The sequence below is a fragment of the Coptis chinensis genome, chromosome 4 (genome assembly GCF_015680905.1).
Source record: "Coptis chinensis isolate HL-2020 chromosome 4, ASM1568090v1, whole genome shotgun sequence".
Taxonomy (NCBI): Eukaryota; Viridiplantae; Streptophyta; class Magnoliopsida; order Ranunculales; family Ranunculaceae; genus Coptis; species Coptis chinensis.
This window is the reverse complement of record NC_141459.1, coordinates 11,130,736-11,149,459: the sequence shown is the minus strand read 5'-3', so window position 1 is coordinate 11,149,459 and position 18,724 is coordinate 11,130,736. Positions and strand designations below refer to the sequence as shown.

Here is an 18,724-nt window from a genome sequence, read left to right as displayed (position 1 = left end):
GAATTAGTGAGATTGTGCTTCAAGAAGGATGTTTGTAGCCACATTGACGTCGTTTCTGGCCTGTACAAGTGCCTGTCTTGCTGAGTTCCTGTCAAATCCCATTGAAACCAGTGTCCCGATGGAATTGTCAGATGGCTCCACGGTAGAAGCAGGAGCAACGGAAGGATAATTTCCCTGAACCAAGAAAATTAGTTAGTGAGTCAGAAGGAGAGAATAAGAGATTAGGAAGTACAAAAGAATGGAACCATTGCAATCACCAATTATTGTTTTCATAACAAACAAGGATCGATTACATAATTTAGGCAATCCAAACGAGAAAACCACATTGCCCATAATCTATTATAGGTATTGCATAAAGCTATACTGCAGAAAGCCATTGACAAAGACCAGGAACATCATTAAGTCAGCACAAACACAGTGCACAAGATCGGGCAAAGTGGAGTCCAAGACAAGTGAGAATAAAAATGTCCTTCCGGTAAGGCACTAACTGGGGAACCATCCAACAGAGCAAAATAAAATGTCTGACGGCCACAATATCAAAGCGTCCCAGAAATTTGAACTCATATCAAAATGCAGTGGAACATATGAAAGTGAAATTCTTGCAGTGGAATGATGGACCATTAGATGTGATATGTTATCTACTATAAGTCAGTAATCTAAGCACCAAAATTTAAACATCAATGCAGCAAATGAAGATCTGTGACAGCCTAAAGTTAGAATAAGATTCATCAACATTTAAAGTGGAGCCAATGTCAGACATAAATTTGGATAAGGACTTCGCATGGTAATAATATTAACATACATGATGTAAGAATATAGTTCTGTGCAATAAAACAAAGCTAACATCCATAAGTTCTTCAGAAGTGACAAACAGCAGTAAAAATCATTTACTAACAGTACTTGCCTCCACTTCATGGCCGGTATAAGATGGTATGTTTCCAATTACATTCCCGCCTGATGCTGGAGGGGATGAACCTCCCAAAGTGGGCCAAGACAATCGCGAAACGAACGAACTGACAAACTCCGGGAACTGCAAAAGTTATTCAATAAACAAATTACATTGTGAAGAAAGACCATGATGTGGAAGGTTTAGGACATGTATATATTGCAGTAACAAAGAAAGCCACAGCACTGCTCCAAGTATGGTTAATAGAATGCATATGGCACCCTAGGAGCTGTATGACATTTGGTCATTGGGCATTATTTGTTCAAGTGAAATGAAAAGGAACTGATTTTGCAATAAGAACCCGTTAATCATTTAGCTATTAAACATACAATTGTTCCAATTTCATATCAGACAGTCCGTACACTTCACAATCTAAAGATTTTACTGAGATCTGTGTGCCTAAAAAGAAAAAGGAGCACCACAAGACGATCTATAACTATCTATAGTACCGTTTTTCTGGAGTCATGTTTTCTTCATTCCTGATAATTAAAAAATTACAATTAGCTGCACTTGTAAAATATTGTATCCGAGTATAGCTTGATTCAATAGATCTTCTGTATAAAATAGTCTGAATGACTGAAATTGTTGCTCCATTCAATGAAGAGCTACTAAGCTGGCTACTAGTGAAATCTAAGTAATCGTTCTACTGCCATATAAGAACACGCCCAGCTAAATTATCTAAAGAAGGTTAAGAACAATTGGAAAACTAAAAACTAACCTTGATGCGGCGTACGCCTAAAATATTCGAACGATAGAGAAGAACAGCAAGAACACCACATATGCCTGGCAGAATAGATCTTTTCCTAACGAGAAAAGGAGCTGTGAGGTGACAGTAAAAGTACAGTTAGCATTTAGTTGAGAAAAAACTATTTCACGTTGAGCCAGCCTAGAAATTGATAAAAAAGAAAAACCATGAAATAGTTAAAGAACCAACTTACCTGAAGACCTGCTAAATATACAAACGACTTGTTAGAGAAGTTAATTCCAAAAATGCGAAATCGTGTCGAAACACGGATGCCAAAGTAGAATGGTACAAATGAAGAAAATATAAGACCATAAGGCCCAGATGCCAACATGTTCAAGGAAGGATCTGCAAAATCAAAGAAATTAAACTTCACCGTAATTTATTGCTTTACAATCCTTTTAATAAAGAAATCCATCAAAAAAAATTAAGTGCTCAGAAAAAGGACTGGTGAACTCTTCATACACTATGGTCCAACAAACTAAAATTTCTCGTCAATCTGAATATCAAATCTATGCAACTGCAAATCTAAATTAAACCAGATATGAACAACACACAGATTGGAGCAGTATGTTTTCAACATCAAAAAAACATGAGGTCATGCAAATCTGCAGCAGTGCAGATCAAACTAGCCTCTTTCTAGATAATTATTATGTCTAATGCCAAACATAAGAGTGAGAGTGTGAGATAAACAAAAACATAAAGAGTAGAAAAGGATAACCAATCAGGTGGCTACACAAAAGATTTGTGGATGTTTTGGCTGGGGAAACAATAATGAGGTTGTAGGTCAAAGGTTTTCAGTCCTAGACCATTGTTATAAGGATCGTTTGTTTCTCACCCCACCCCCCAAACTAGCAAAGTTGGTAAAACCTTTGGGTGATGATACCAGATATTTGCCAGCACCAAAGAGTTACTGATCTCATATAAAACAGGCTTGCCAATCAAAAATAAAATAAAATAAACATGACTCAAGCAATAATTAGTCTCAAGCTCTTACATCTTTGTATAGAGAAAATTGTCATGGTTCTAATGGCTGTCCATTTTAGTTCAACATTATTAAAAATTATTTGGGGCTAGAGATGTTGATAAACATGCATAGGCATTTAGCCACTCAATGGGTGTAAATGAAATAGTTTTCTAACATAAGTTTTGATTAAATAGTTTACCTATAAAATTAACCTGTAATGATATTCATGATCTTACAATTTAGGTAATATCAAATCCACGTCTAATGCCCAAGGGAGTAAAAACTTTAATAAAAACTACTTTTCATCATCTTACTACTCACAATTTGCTACACAGTGAACCAGAGCTATATTGGTTGAATACCACTATGAAAAGTATCTATTGAAATAATTTTGCATGAGACGTAACAATTAATCAATTAAGCCTCTTGGTAAAACAAGAACTATACTAACAACTAAAAACAAGAGAAATGAGATGGAAAACTTTTAGTTCTCATTCTTCCCCAAAATTACATGGGGAAATTGAATTCAGTTTATCGAATCAGAAAAATAAGTTCTCTTACCGCTCTTTTGACAATGGCAGAGACTTCTAATCTCGCCGCACGTCTCCAGGTGACCAACAACACCATACCACCACCCTGTGAAGCATACAAGTAATACAACACAAACAACTAACTCAATAAATTTGTTTTATTCTAGTTTTAAGGATAAACTTGGTATAAAATATTGAGGTAGAAAATTAGAGAAAGTAGATTAAATATTGGAAACTTAATGTAATCTTGTACAGCTTCGAATCAATAAATTTCAAGAAAGCATAGAATTCAGACGTCGTGAACACACCATAAGGAAGTTCTTTGTTTCCTCTCCACTGAATCTCAACATGGTCCCCCGGATGTAATTTGTCTAAACAATCTGAGGCATGAACATTATTAGGGGGAATGTCTATTGGTTGTGCTCTTATCCTATCCCAGTGCACGATTGCTCTATCACTGGTGTCCGTGGAATAATGAGATGGATACCTGAAAACAGAGCAAACATCCAATGAACAAAATAAGTTCCAGAAGGTACGAACACCTACTCAAATGAGCTAAAGATACACTGAAAAGTGTCAATAGTGCTAGTACTAGCATTTTGGTCATTTTCTATCCATCATTCTATAGCTTGAAACAATTAGATGTTTTGAGGCTTTAAAATTGATGTTGAATTAGAATAATGACAACATGAGATCATCTGTTGTGAAAACGAAAATGTAGGATAAACTTTGATACCTTGCTTGAAAGGTGTCTCTGAAGCAATCATAGCTAAGTTCCATCATAACATGACAACATATACTGAACATGCCCATTCTGAAATGAAAAGACGGAAAAGAAGAACCTAAATTTCAGTCATTTTAAAACCATAACCATCAGACGTTGAAACTCATAAACCATTCATTACAAATTGAGAGTCAAGCATTATTGTGATATGCAAATCCAAACTATGATTGTCGTTCGACTGAAACATAATGCTGATCTTTAAAAGCTAAAATAAGAAAGAAACAAAAAAATCTGCTCATTGTTGATAAGTTCCAATTGAACACTTTTAACTAAGAAATAGTTGGGATTAAGTACTCATGATAACTACCTCTCGGTTATAGACCTGAGCTGGGAACTAGAGCTTGCCATGCTCAAGACAAAGATACCAAGATATGATAGAATCCATAGGCAATGAAGTTGAGCATACAAAAGAGAGAGACTTGAGCCAACTTTTTTCTTCTTTTGATAAAATTCCTTCCTTATACCATACTGACATTTCCATTCTCGATAAGCAACCTGCCCGATCACCCAACCCCTTTCGTTTTCATGTGCCTCTCCTATAGGTAATCGCCCACCATCCATCCATCTCAACGGTTTACAAATTTCTGCCACTTTACACAAAATCAATTGGCTGGAGTTTCTCTAAAATGCATTCCAAGGCCGATTCAGGCAAATCCAGTAAATAAGTCTCAATTATGTCCTCTACATTCTCAACTTTTGATTTAAGAAACTTCAAATGAACAACAGGTAAGACAACTTTTGTCAACAATGATAGTAGCAAAGACACTAGTCATCCCAAAAGAAAATGTACAACAGTCTCGTCTCTCACTCACCATGGTGGAAGAGGTTTGAAAGAAAGTGGTTGGAAGGGAGGATAAAGGAAAACAATATATTAGGAATAAAAAGCATTACATAAGTAAATTTCTCAAACACGTAGAATTGAAACTCGCATAAAAAATGAAAGAACTCAAAAACAAAAATATTGCCCAATTAAGCCCACCAATTGTTAACCGGAGAACAGCTAACTTTTTGAAAGATACGATGGAACAAACACGTTGAATTGAAACTCTTTTTTTAAATAGACACAAGGAAGAACGAAAGCAAGAGATTAAGATCTATATTGGGTCTTTGACCAATTTACAGTAATCAAAATTTAGATTGAATGACACATTTTTTGGACAAACTCACCAAAATCTATTATCAACACTAGAAATCTTTACAAATGTTACAAAACATAACAAAAAAATCTTTACAGGTACAACTAGAAACAAATATGACATAAAAATATTGTGGGATGAAACTTGAGCCACCCTGCATATACACGGTGAGAACTTCAGTTGCAAATATTTGGGGAGGAGGGAATTGGAGGGAGATTTTCATGGTTTACTGGGATAAGGGACCATTTGAGTTGGCCTTAACAAAGATTGCACGTACAATAACCAAATTGATACAAAACAACCAATAACTTTCACCTCGTAAAAGTAGAGCATACGGCCACTATCCTGGGAAGGAAACATGTACTGGTTGGTAGCAACCTCTAACACATGTATGAAGAATCTGCCTTCAATTTCCTTTTTACTCAATTTATTAATGTTTCTAAACAGTATTCTATATATCCCATAAGAACATCAAAGACCATTAATACTCAGTAGTGGAGAATGCTCCCAGTGACCCACGTCAGCCCCTTTTTTTTCTCTCATACTGACACATCAGATTTTATCTAAAAAAATGAATTCTACGCACTATTTCAATTGTTCGTACCGTAGCCCAAAATAGTTAAAAACCTATCTCTATTCTTTTCAAACTCTCTCATCATTCTTCTTCCAAAATAATTGAACTCTCAAGAACAGACAATAATTTCTTCTGAGAAGCTACCACAAATACAGAGATCAAGTGATGAAGAAGAACTGCATTTGAAGATAACCACACAACAGATATCTCCACCACCTTCATCATTAATTCAAACTCTCTCAAGATGACGCCTTTCTCAGAATATCCTCCTCTGAAGTGTTCTTAATGACTTTGAAGCATGCTTTTAGGAACTGCAAGTCCAACAGCGAGCACTTTTGAAGAAGCTTCCTTCTACTACTCTTGGCGAAAGTTCAATTAAATCTTCCTAAAATCTTCCAAAAGACTATTAAGCTTTGGAATACGCTGGGTGAATGGAAGTACATAATTCAAGAAGCTGATGGGCATAGTAATTGGGTCAGTAGTGTAAAGTTTTCTCCTTTTGGGAGAATCCCACGATTGTTTCTGCGTCGTGGGACAGGACAGTGAAGGTTTGAATTTATCAAATTGTAAGTTGAAATCTACTTTGGCTGGTCATACTGGCTATTTGAATACGGTGGCTGTTTCACCTGATGGGTCGCTTTGTGCAAGCGGTGGGAAGGATGGGGTGACTTTGCTTTGGGATTTGGCTGAAGGGAAGAGATTGTATTTGCTTAATGCTGGTGGGATTATTTATGCGCTTTGTTTTAGTCCTAATAGGTATTGGCTATGTGCCGGGACGGAAGATGGGATTAAGATTTGGGATTTGGAAAGTAAGAGTATTGGTCAGGATTTGAGGCCTGAAGTCCCTGCACAAGGAAAGAAGGCGGTAATATACTTTCACTTCCCTTGACTTAAAGTTGCATGTATTGTTATTTTTGTTTATATGTTGTTTGCATCAAGTCTTTTAGTTACTGTTATTCTGCATAATACTGCATTTGGAATTGATTAGTTATAGGATTTTTTTCCTTGAGAGCAAAAAACATGTGTGTCTGATTTTCAAAGATTTATTTACAAATATTATTGTTATTCTGCATCCTTGAGAACGAATAGAGTATTCGATCTCCCTTCTGAGTCCAATGCCTCCAACTCCAGCGTTTGTGTTTCATTTTCAAAATTTTATTTACAGAAGTTGTGTGCAGAATGGGCAATCGTGAGAAATGCAAGGCGTAGTTGAAGTTCAACCTTCTTTTCAAGATCGCCTTTCAAAACCTCGAAATTGGTCGCCTCTGCCGCTTTCGTTTCAGGTAAAGTCTTAATTTTTCATTTTTCTTGAAAACATCTCTTTACAATATATTAATTAACAACATCTGGTCCATCCCGAATTGGGGTTGGGTATGGTAAAGGTGTTTGATTGAAAATGGGGGGATCCAAATTGATTCGTCGAATTAACTGATTCAATTTTTTTCTTTTCAGGGGAATTATACTTTCACTGTTGGGTACCATGAACTGTCTGGATCAAGAATGTCCTTGAAAAAACCATTGTTGGTATTGAAGAAAAAAAGAGATGGGGACCCAAGCAAGCTTGATGAACCTACCTCATCAAGGGTAGAATTGGAAGTAATTGGAATTATAAGTCATCGGATATTGTTCAAGACCCGACCCAAGGCCTTGATATCAAGTAAGCTTACTTTCATTTGATGCTGTTTTTTAATCGATCAAGTGCAGAATGAATTTCTGTAAACAAAGATACTAAAATGTAGAATGCCAAGTTGCCAACCACGATGATCAATGTTGTACTTATCCAAATATTGAAAATTTGGCACATGAGTATAATGTATCATAGAAAATGGACTAGAGGAAATCCTTTTGGTGAACAGTGTTTGTCCCAGTCCCTGTTGTATCTTGATTTTATGAAGTTCATTTGATCCTGGAGTTTGAAGTAAACCTATTAGTTTGCCCTTGCACCTGTGAATTATGGTAGTTCATGTATCCCAAATTCTCATGCCAAAGCATAGACTCCTTTTAGAATTGGCAACATTGTCATGGTTTAGAAACTGGAGACCTTCTGCGATGCTCATACTGTTGTATTTGCTCTCTCTATCTTTATCAGGGTGTTTAAAGGTGGACAAATATGATTTACCGAGTTTTAATACAGTTGATTCGTTAGACGAAGATTGAGGAGGGTGACTCTAACTTCCATTCTCACCGACAAAAAAATGGTAACATCACCGGGGTAAAACAGCCCCAGATTCATGGAGTTCACGAAGATTTACAAAGTCATAACTCAGGGCCAAGAAACTCACTAACTTAGGTATGTTTTCATCTTTGCAATTCTTGAACATCTACAACGCTTTAAATTAGCTAGGTGGTTATTCTCATTTTTAGCTCATGTATGTTGTGAAGAAAGCTTAAACACAAAAACATTGTAACACAGGTACAAGACGACATTAGAGTTGGTAGTGTGGTCTTTTGCAGGATTCAAGACATGGTGCATAAGTATGCTGCTTGCCAGAAGCGACATAAGGGAAAAAGAAGGTGAAAGCACACTAATTCTAAACTTTGTTAGTTATCTTGCACTATACAAGTTGTTTCCCAAAACCTTTGCTGATTTGCATTAGACTTTGTAAACTTCAAACGGAGCTGCTGACTTTAATTACTATGTACACATTAAACTGTTTAAGTTATGATCTTTAAGAACATTCATAGTCTGTAATGCGATGTGGAGCAGCAACGATGAATACTGCTTAAGGCACCTATTCTATATTCTACAAAACCTATTAAATGTATGCTTTGTCGAGATTATATGGCCTATTGTTTCCGTTCTAGGCTAGCATATTGAAATTAATATAGCATTGAGCATAAATAACTCGATTTAGGTCATTGCAGCCTGGGCTTATCATCCGGTGCGTATGTTCTTGCCTGGAATTGAGATCTTTAATATTGTAGCCAAGGTAGTTGAGCCTAGAGTTCTTCTTTAGGTTTGCTGTTGTTTTTCCAGAATTTTGAAGTTTTGCATTAGATATTTGGTTGGTTAGTTGCATTTTCCCCCATGTTGAATTCTCACAGGTTTCTCCTCACAGATGATTTTTAGTATATCGGTATATCCAAATAGAGCAAGCTAAGCTATATTGGATTATATTCCAAATTTTAATATTTGCATTCTTTTTGTGTAACGTATTAGTATTTGTCTCTCTGAAAATAATGAGTATTCCAGGGTGACTGTGTCTCATGAGTATTCCCTTAGAATAGAAGCATGTGGTCATTTGGTGATACTTTTAAGAGCCTCTGTCACATTAGATTATCTCCATTAATAAAACTATTATATGCATTTTACATGGGAGCTAATAGAAGCAGCTAGACATACTATTAGGTAGAAATCATAACCTTCACATAAAAAGTAGTTTTTCTGTTTACCCAAAGGCATACTATTAGGTGTTTACTGTATTTACTGGATTCATCTTATTGACATCTTGGTTTACTACTACAGATGATATTCCCATGGATGTTTGATGAGAGTCACGCCTTGAAACATTTTAAAGATGCTGCTCATTTGTTGGCTGAGAAGGAGGATTGGCCTCCGCTATATGACATTTCTTCGTTGAACAGTAACAGGGTATGTTCTTTTGCTTATTCATCAGGGGTATATTCTATGCACTAGCTCAAAGAGCAGGTGCTGACGGGTTGTACTATAAGGAAAGGCTGGTATAATCTTTGGCTTGAAGACGACAGATCTGCAGCTATATCAGCCTTTGCTTCAGGGAATGTCTGATTCCTTTGGATCTTCAGGCCTGTTGGAAGAGAATGCCGGCTGAAAGAGTTTTATTACCCATTGAAAACTCATGTAGAAGCTAACTTCTCAGCTGATTTAGCTGCAAGGATAGAGCTGCATTACAAGTTTACAACCAGGTTGGGAAATCACTTTTGAAGGTAAGTCTCAATGACTCCACAAATGGGGAGCACCACACATGGTAATGATTAATGTAGAAGAAATCTCTTTAGAATGCATGCACGTCTGGGAAAATGTAGGTATTGTTAGATTTGTTTGTTTGGAAGCATACATAACTTGGATTAGATTTGTTTGGACAACAGTGTATTATACAATCTGTATCAGATTTGATTTGAATCTTCGAAATTTAATTTGGAAATTTCTTTGAAGTGTCTTGTGGAATTATGGCAGGGAAATTCCTATTCAAAATAGAGATTTACGTGTGAGAGAACTCTCACAGACAAAATAGAGATCCACGTGGGAAGAACTCTCTCATAGGTTTTAGGTGGTTTCTAATTTAGTCCATAGAAAATAAATAGAAATAGAAATAGATTGAAGGTGATAAATTGGTTTCCAAATTTGATTAGGTAACGGTGTTGAAATCTAATTAGAATGTCTTGGTGTCCCAAAATTCCTATTTGTATATCGTTGGTTTAAGTTAATTATAAATAGAGAAGGCTCGACTCATATTGTTTGCAAGATAAGGAACACATTCTTTTGATACCTTAACCTTAGGTTCATCAAAGCTGCTAATATTATAATTCAGAGTAATCTAGGCGCGCGATGTGGAGGCCCTTAAAATGACTTGATTAACATATTTGAGTATTGCAGTTCTATCCTGTCCTGATAAAATAGTTAAAAGGATAGTTTTGAATTACAAAAAGGAGAGAATATATATGATCATTTTGGGAAACTAAAACATGGATGATAGTAAATATCAATGTTAGCTCCAGTGGTAGAGATCTTTAACAATCTCAAATGGATGTTTATGTAAGGTAGTGTTGGGCACTTGGCCTTCAACTTCGCCTTTTCTGATATTCTATACTGGTAGCTGGTTAAGCTGTAGAGAACGCTGTCTTTGCAGTCGTCATGTATGATCAGAGACAAAAAGCCAAGGAACCGCACCATTTGGAATTTGATCAGAAATTACATTTAATAGTTGAAGCCTCTTATTGAACTGATATATTCTTTCATTGGCAACTTAAACGTATTTTGAATTTCTTTAGATGTTGCGTATGCAATACAAACATAGTAGACTTTTTCATCTGAACATTATGAGCAAAGAGAATAATAAATTTAATGCCAGTTTTCCCTGTATAAGGTCCATTCATCAGCGTTTATGGCACCCTCTTTGTGAGCAGAAAGAGGATTCTCAGCAAATTCAGACGGCAAGGACTTCCAATATAGGCTCGGCTCCCATTCCGCTTCCTTTAAGACCTTCAGTATCTCATCCACTACTATCTTGCTACCCCCAGAAGATAAATGGACACCATCTATAAAACATGAAGTTTTCCAACTATCTGTTTTCTGGATGGCTGTGTAGAGATCAATAACCTTCACTCCCATATCTCTGCAGAGCTGTATACAAGCTTCTGAATATCTCTGGCAGGCCTCATTGGAGCGAAGGAGCTTAAAATTTGCACGATAAACAAATCCAATCGAGTCAAAAGGCATATAGAGGCCAAATAGTAAAACACAGGCACATACTCTTTCACTATGAAAACAAAAGGAAAAGTATACTTAAGTCTACGATGTACGCGTTATCGACATTATTATTTCTGTCGATGTTTTCGGGTGGTCTCGATGCTCGGTCCTTCATTCCTCGGTCGAGTAAGGAGTTCACAAGAATAGTATTCCCGCATACAATGAAAAAGTTGTACTTGAAACTTTTGGATTGTTTGGCTTCACAATTTTCCAATTTCTTATTGGAGTATAAATGGATCATAACATTATTTTGCAACTGAAGGAGAGCCATAGCAATAGGTATCTTAGGATACATAATTCCTTTTACATTTGGTGTTTTAGCGACTATTGTCCTAAGAATGCATTGTGAATGTTGACACTAACGTTATCAAGAGTGCTTAGCATTGTAGTTGGTACAGAGTCTATGTCTCCGCCTTCCCTCTTTATTACTTGCTTCCTCGGTGACCTCGAGATTCTCAATTCGAGAGCTTGGTCGCCTAGCCTCCTCTTCATCTTTAATATCCGATATTGGTGCTCGAAAGTTTAAATCTATCATTCAATAACTTTGAGGGTGACGCACCAATAAGAGGGATCTTTGAAAATGTGAGTGCATATTCAATTGGTGGAAACAGTAAACTTATCTTGGGGTGTTTACCGAACTTCATTTGCCGAAAAATGCCCTATCCAAATGTCAAAGAAAAAGGAAATGTCTCTTGCTTTAAAGGTGATACTTGGTGTTCTTCTCCCTCTCGTTAAGTATATCATTCCTGTTTCTTGCATTTTGCTTGAAGCAAAAGCGTCGAGCAAATCTTTCTTTAAAACTCTTTTGGAAAAGTAGTCTCTAACGGAAATGGTTTTTCTCCACAAAACTTGATTGGTATGGGAAATTTTGGATCCGTATATAAAGGTGTTCTTATTATAGCATTGAAGGTGCTCAACCTCATGGAAAGAGGTGCATCCAAGAGTTTCATGGCCTTCACATCTCATGTAAGTCTAGCTAGGAAGCATTTGTGTAGTTTCCAAGAATTTCTTTGATGTTACATGTTATTGATGAAACACTTGGGTTAGGAAACATTGCTCTTTTTGATTTTTAGAAGAGCTTAATCGGAGACATTCAAAATAATCGCGTATAAAACTCAATTCAATGACTCAAGATAACTATGTAACACGGCAACAACGACACGACTATGCTATTCCTCCACCACTGTGGAAGTTGAGTATTTGGCACTACCATGGCAACCAACATGCCCAAGACCAATTCGAGGCCACCACCACCACAACAACAACAACAACAAATAACAGCCAAGCAGAATAATAATGTGAACAATGCGAAGAGCAATGGTGGGGAGTGTGAAGCGAATAACCAAAGATACCTTAATCATCATCCAAGCATGTCTTCTATGTATGGGAATAGTATTAAAGGGAGGGAACCGAAGACCCCCGAAACTAAAACTATGATGAAGGCGATGGCGGCAAAGAGCCTTATGGCATTTAGCTAAAGGGAATTCGACAATTTGCAAAAGCATTACGGAGTCGAGGGCTTTTGTGTTTTGGTCGTTCTTCTCGAAAAGGTAGTTATGAAGTCCAATACAATTCTGCAATGACATTGATGGAAGTCATTTCTTTATTGTTAACAAGATGCCGATTTAACGATTGCATGCTTCACGTTGGAGTCTGCATACTCATGACCAAGGGTGGGGATGCATCATACAACTAAATATGTAACACAATCCAAGAATGACGACATGCCAAAGAAGTAGAAAAACTAATAAAAGAAACTTAGGTGATCAAACTCCCTTATAATCAAACTAACCTTTGGGTTGGTCTTGAAACAACCTATGGTTTTACTTAAACTAATTTAGATTTTATCTTCTTATATGATCATTTAGCTCTAGAATCTAGCCCTTTCCCCCTCCACTTTATATGATCTTGCAGTTTGTCATGTTCGATTGGTTCCAGATCTGAGTTTGTAATTTGAAATGTCCCCTGCAGGTTGTTAGTTCTGTGAAGTGGCTTGAAGATGAGCTGAAGCTCAATGCTCTTCACAACCCTGGCAGTCATCGAGGTAGTGGTAATGAGAAAGATGCTTTAGTGCAAAGAAGTGCTCTTTGTGCAGCTTTAGGAGGTTAAGTTGAAGTGGGTGCAATGAGCAAATTGCGGTTAGTAATTGAATGAATGTCTTTCTCTTTACTTCGATATATAGAGACTCACCGGTGACTTCGTTTCAAAAATTATGGAAAATCACGAAAGTGAAGGTTCTAACCGGTTGGACTAAAGATTAGGTCAACCTTACGTTTTTTTCCAAAAAATATGATGTTTAAAGTGTTTAAATGAATTAATTGAGTTGAAGAAAAAATAAATAGGAGGCTTTAATCGTCGGTTTAGGAAAGTCCATGTTTCTTTGCCATGAATTAGGGGAGTAACTCAAGAACAACTTTTGATTGGTTAGATAAAAGACATGATATTTATTTTGTTTCATTTGTCCTTCCCCGTGGTTCGGGTCTCTGAAGGGCGTTAAGGCAACCTATCTTCTTTTCGCGATAGCTTTTTGGAGATAATTTGTTTTAGCAAAGAATTGTGGCATCCTTAATGGTGATATGGAATTGATCGCTTCTAGAAGTGCCTTCACCATGTGTTTGAATACCTCAAAACTCCAAATCTATTACCGGTTGTACTTGTGGTTTGATTGCAATTATCCATAGGTCCTTTGAAGCGGCCATGTCATGGCCGGTATTACTTCCATTGTGAACTGTGAACTGCCGAGTCTTATTTCTTTATTTTATTCCTTTTGGTTTCGGGCCCCAAATGACATGATATTATTAAATAATATTTGTGTGTGTGTGTGTGTGTGTGTTTTTTTCGATAATATTTTGTGTGTGACTATGTGTGTTGTTGGTGCTTTTATTCCCTGTTCTCTAAACCGCTTAGGAGTTATCCTAAATTAGGAAAATAAACTTTAGTTCTCCGTGTTTTCATTTGTTGATTACTTGCATTAGTTATCGAGAAAAGGTTTTCTTTATTCTTATTCTTTACTTTGGATAATTCTCAAGAAAAAAGAATATTGAGGAACTAATTCGGTACTAGCAGAGATGTAGTGGGGTAAAGTTAACCGACTCCAATGAAACTTGCGTTATAAGGAATTTCTGTTGGAATTTTAACATGGGATGGAGTAAAGTGCTTAGGGTTGGGGAGGTGGTTGAGTTAGACTCTCTCACTTACTGGGTTTCTTAATTGATTTTTGGATATTATGGATAATCAAATTTATCTTCATTTTTCTTTTTCTCCTTCGCTTCGTTTGCACTCATGTTTTTTAGACTCCCTAATCTCAACAATGATTCTTCTGTATGTTTCAAAGAAAGGACATTTCCATGAAATACCTCTTTTTTTTCCCCTCCTCGAAAGACCTCTTTGCCACCGCAATGTATTTAAGGGTCCCTTCACCACTGCAAACCCCTAAACTGGTCAAGAAGGGATGGGAGGGTGTGTTGAAACAAACTGGTCAAGAAGGGATGGGAGGGTGTGTTAAAGCTATCACATAGGGACATATCTACCTCTTTCTTTTGATTCATGTATGCCTAATAAGTCCAACCAGTGATGAAGAGGGGCGGGTTTTAATCCCCTAAACCAAAACACCTATTAATGTCGGTCAATCAGAAGGCAAAAAACAAACATTTAGTCCATGAATTAGAATTGTAGTTTCAGACTGTCACTAATGATTGCGAAAAGAGTTCGCCTTTTGAATCATTACTAGCTTTCGAATCCGTCATACCTAATGGGTCTTTTTATAAAAGTATTAGCAGCTATGCATAACTATGAGATATGAATATTATATTGACCACTCATCCAAATTTCTTGCAATGTGAAAAATCTCACTTACAATAAAAAAAAGAACCCACTCTTGGTAATCTTGTAATTTGGGGTTGGTGTTGATTGGGACAACAGGGAAAGGTAAACACAATGGTTCAATCAATGGTGTTTCTTATTTCAAGCAAATATATATGCCCCTGAAACTAATATTTGCTTAAACTAATATTAAGCAAAATTTTCTGTTTAGAAGTATCTAAGGCATATCACACATGCAACAATGGTCTTACAAAGGATATGGGGAACTTAATATTTAATTTGTACACCGACTTGATGAGGACCGGACAAAAGATCAAATCATGGTTAACAAACTCTAGCCGGATACATAATGCAGCTTATCTAAATCTTTCTATTGTGTATTTTGGCAACTTCAAAGAGGTTTTATCGTGTTTCTTTGTAGGTCTTTATAATGGATTAAGGGCAATGTATCTCATAAGTCACTTAAATTTTTTTTTATTGAAATTTGACAGCAAGACCATCAAACAAACCATTCTTCAAATGTAAAGATATATCTAATACCTAAAAACAATCAATATATCAAAAACACTAATAATATGATATGATTTAAATGTAGGTTCTATAAAAATATTTTAATTGTTTCTTAAAGTGTTGCAATTCAACAAATCTGATAATTAAACGTTTAAGAGAAGGAACCAAAAGCACTCTGACTCAATTCCAATAAGAATGAATATAGCAAATTACAAAACTATAAATAACGATAGCGAGTTCAAGAGATTTTGCGAAAAAGAAAAGTACCTTTGAGAGCGTCTGAATTTACTTTTTTGCTAAAGTAAACTGAAAATAGATACCCAAGAGACTAAAGAGGTTAACCATTTGCTTTCTTAAAAAAATCAGAGTGCGAATACACGTGTGGAAATTAGAGATACAAATGGTGAATGTGACACCACGTGTTAAGTATACTAATGTGTTTAAAAATTAAGCGAACTTTTATCATGAAACCCATAAAAAATTGGACATCTTAATAATAATACACTCTAATACCCATTAATACAAAAAAATAGAGCCTTTTAGCCTCATCAATTATTACGTTTGCTACTTGAGTTTCAATATATTTTAGAAGTAAGATTTTTGATACATACTAATTCATAAACTTTTATTATCAAATATTACCAAGAATTAAAAAAATTATATCAATGGTCAATACCCATTTTATATAAATTAATGGTAAACAATTGAATTAATGGTTAACAAATGCTCATCTATTATTGAACTTTAAGGATTTTGGAGATATACTTTAAGGAAATGTGTTAAAGGAAGGCAATATCTACACATTAGAGAAATTTGACGTGATTATTGAACTTTAAGGATTTTGGAGATATACTTTAAGGAAATGTGTTAAAGGAAGGCAATATCTACACATTAGAGAAATTCGACGTGTGGTTTGCGAAAAGTTATAGGCTAATTGAGAATGATCACAAGATCTTTTTCAAAATCGCATTAGTCACGCCAATGAATGGAGAAGGTATTGACATTGCAAATTTCAAGCCAAGTTGAAAACAAAACTCACCTCATAGGTAATATTTTATTTCAATAACCACTTTCCTTTGTTAACTCGGCTATTTGTTGATTAGGTTTCTCCTGACATTTATGTGAAAACAATTGTAGACGTTATTGGCCTACTGAAGAGCGTCGGTAACATTACACCCAAATTTGGAACAATTTTTCAGGAGATTGTTATCATGGATACTTAACTTATAACGTTTTAGCACTTATATACTTTAAGCTTCGACTTTCTGTTATATGTCTTCTTATCTATTGCTTTATTTTAGATTTACTTTGTTTTTTAGGACAATAATACTTAAAAAAAAAACACACATAAACCCATCAAACAAAATATATATATATATATATTATAAGTAATTAATCATTAGCTATCAATATACATATATTATTTATTCAAGTGGACTTTAGGTTTTTGAGTCATTAGCTATCTATGTAGCAAGTCCGGCCATAGGCCGGGCCAAATGGCTAGTAAATGAAGGGAAAAGTACAGAGCAAAATACAGATTTCTTCTACTTTCTCTATCTCTTTCATACTCATTTATTTGTAAAAGATGTGATTTTACCTTTCATTTAAACCGTCGTTGGAGTTAGATATGTTCTCCGTGAATCCTAGTACCGAGAAATGCATGCGTCTCTGATAGCGTGCAATTCTCTACTGACATCTCTAATATCATTCTCCGTGATGGGGATTCCATAGAACACGCAACCCCAATTCGGACTATTGCAATCATGCACTCTAGCAGTTTTGTTCTTCTGTGACTGCTAATTCTCATGTTATTAGTATCTCCTAAAGTGTCATCTCCTTCAAATAGAAGTATTGGATTTACAATCTTTATAAGTTGATCTGGCAAACCGTTGCTAGCATAGTTATGAAGGCTTAAACCGTCTTTAAACATTTCATCGGTCGGTCTCCTTCCTGTGAAAATTTCCAACACCAGAATTCCATAACTGTACACATCACCTTGTATGGATGCATTAGCTCCCATACCATATTCTACAATATATACATCAATCACTAGTTCCATCCAATGGAATTCTGTGAAATTCGTTTCCGCAACAAGAAATGCCCACGTTTTTTGCTTGCATTTAGTAGCTTATTTTTCTCACATGTTTTTATGAGAGTAGGAACTAGGAAGGTTCAAAAGAAACTATTATTAATTAAGGGACTGTTTTCAACATACTGATGCTAATTCTCACAAGCTTAACTCATCTTAACCTCTAAATATCCAATAAAAGCATTTAAGTCTATCATAGGTCCGTCACAACAATCAAAGTGTACATCATGAATTACAGTGACTACAATACCCAATTGATATAGATCTTTCACTGGTCAGATTTACTAATAGTATTTTAGCCAATTCCTTAACCAAAATAGATATCTATATAAGTATTACAATAAATACCTTTCCTCTCCTTCCTTCATACACATTTGTGTTTGATCTTGAATGATGGGACCTTGATGATATTTTGAAGCTCGAATTTGGGCCGAAGATGATTATATCAGCATCGGATCCAGCAAGAATTGCTCCTTTTCTTGGGTAGATATTGAATATCTGAGCACTGCAAATTTCAATCATGTCAAGTCCTTTAATATACAGATAGCACCATCCAACTCAGTCATAGATATAATAGAAACCAGTACCAAAAATGCAAACTATCAATCTTACAACGTCTCGTTTGTGTCAAATATATAAAGGCAAACATTCACTAAGCCGAAACTTGTCATTTGTTAGTATAACTAAACGGTCATCTGAGATCATGACTCTCAGATTCCATGCTTCAGTAAGCAACCATACAACTGAAGCGTAACTTTTTACTTTACTGCATTGGTACTCCAAAATAGAAGCCATTACACTCTTGGGCTTACCATTTTTTTAACAATTAAATATAATACGGTGTCCCCGGCATCCCAATGTGACTTATTATCATTACTACAAATACAGAGGTACTCTATCTGGTATGCGGTATGCCATGCCAAGATAACAAAGAAACCAGAGTATATGCATACCATTCAGTACTCGTTACTCGCACAAAATTAGTAACAGAAATTTGACCAGACTCCTACATCAGATCAATTGAAACAGTAAGGTTAACGGGAGTAGAAATATCGCCAGGCATTTTCTTCAGAAGCTAAGAATCCAAGAAAGCCTACAACCAATGTGTCCTAGATAAGATGCATTCTCTCTTCAATTCCTGAAAATTCCAAATGGCCCATTGAATTAACAAGTTG

The 18,724-nt window shown here is 35.8% G+C and overlaps 1 protein-coding gene, 1 long non-coding RNA gene and 1 pseudogene across 2 annotated transcripts in view; 2 read left to right on the top strand and 1 right to left on the bottom strand.

Annotated features, from left to right (window-relative positions):
• LOC147501851 (rhomboid-like protein 20) overlaps positions 1 to 18,724 on the bottom strand; it is a 61,635-nt gene that overhangs the window by 38,639 nt on the left and 4,272 nt on the right. Inside the window, exons 4-9 of the mRNA XM_086606871.1 lie at positions 18,503 to 18,687; positions 17,898 to 18,054; positions 3,922 to 3,999; positions 3,494 to 3,672; positions 3,217 to 3,291; positions 1,885 to 2,036 (exon numbers count right to left, since the gene is read on the bottom strand). Coding sequence (XP_086462997.1) covers positions 1,885 to 2,036; positions 3,217 to 3,291; positions 3,494 to 3,672; positions 3,922 to 3,999; positions 17,898 to 17,923 — 510 coding nt within the window. The 5' untranslated portion in view covers positions 17,924 to 18,054; positions 18,503 to 18,687. The remainder of the gene's footprint in view (positions 1 to 1,884; positions 2,037 to 3,216; positions 3,292 to 3,493; positions 3,673 to 3,921; positions 4,000 to 17,897; positions 18,055 to 18,502; positions 18,688 to 18,724) is intronic.
• LOC147501853 (uncharacterized) lies at positions 4,717 to 7,886 on the top strand (annotated as a pseudogene).
• Positions 8,387 to 9,816, top strand: LOC147501852 (uncharacterized). The gene is made up of 2 exons (XR_015219879.1): positions 8,387 to 8,609; positions 9,146 to 9,816. It is a non-coding gene; the product is annotated as an uncharacterized LOC147501852 (long non-coding RNA).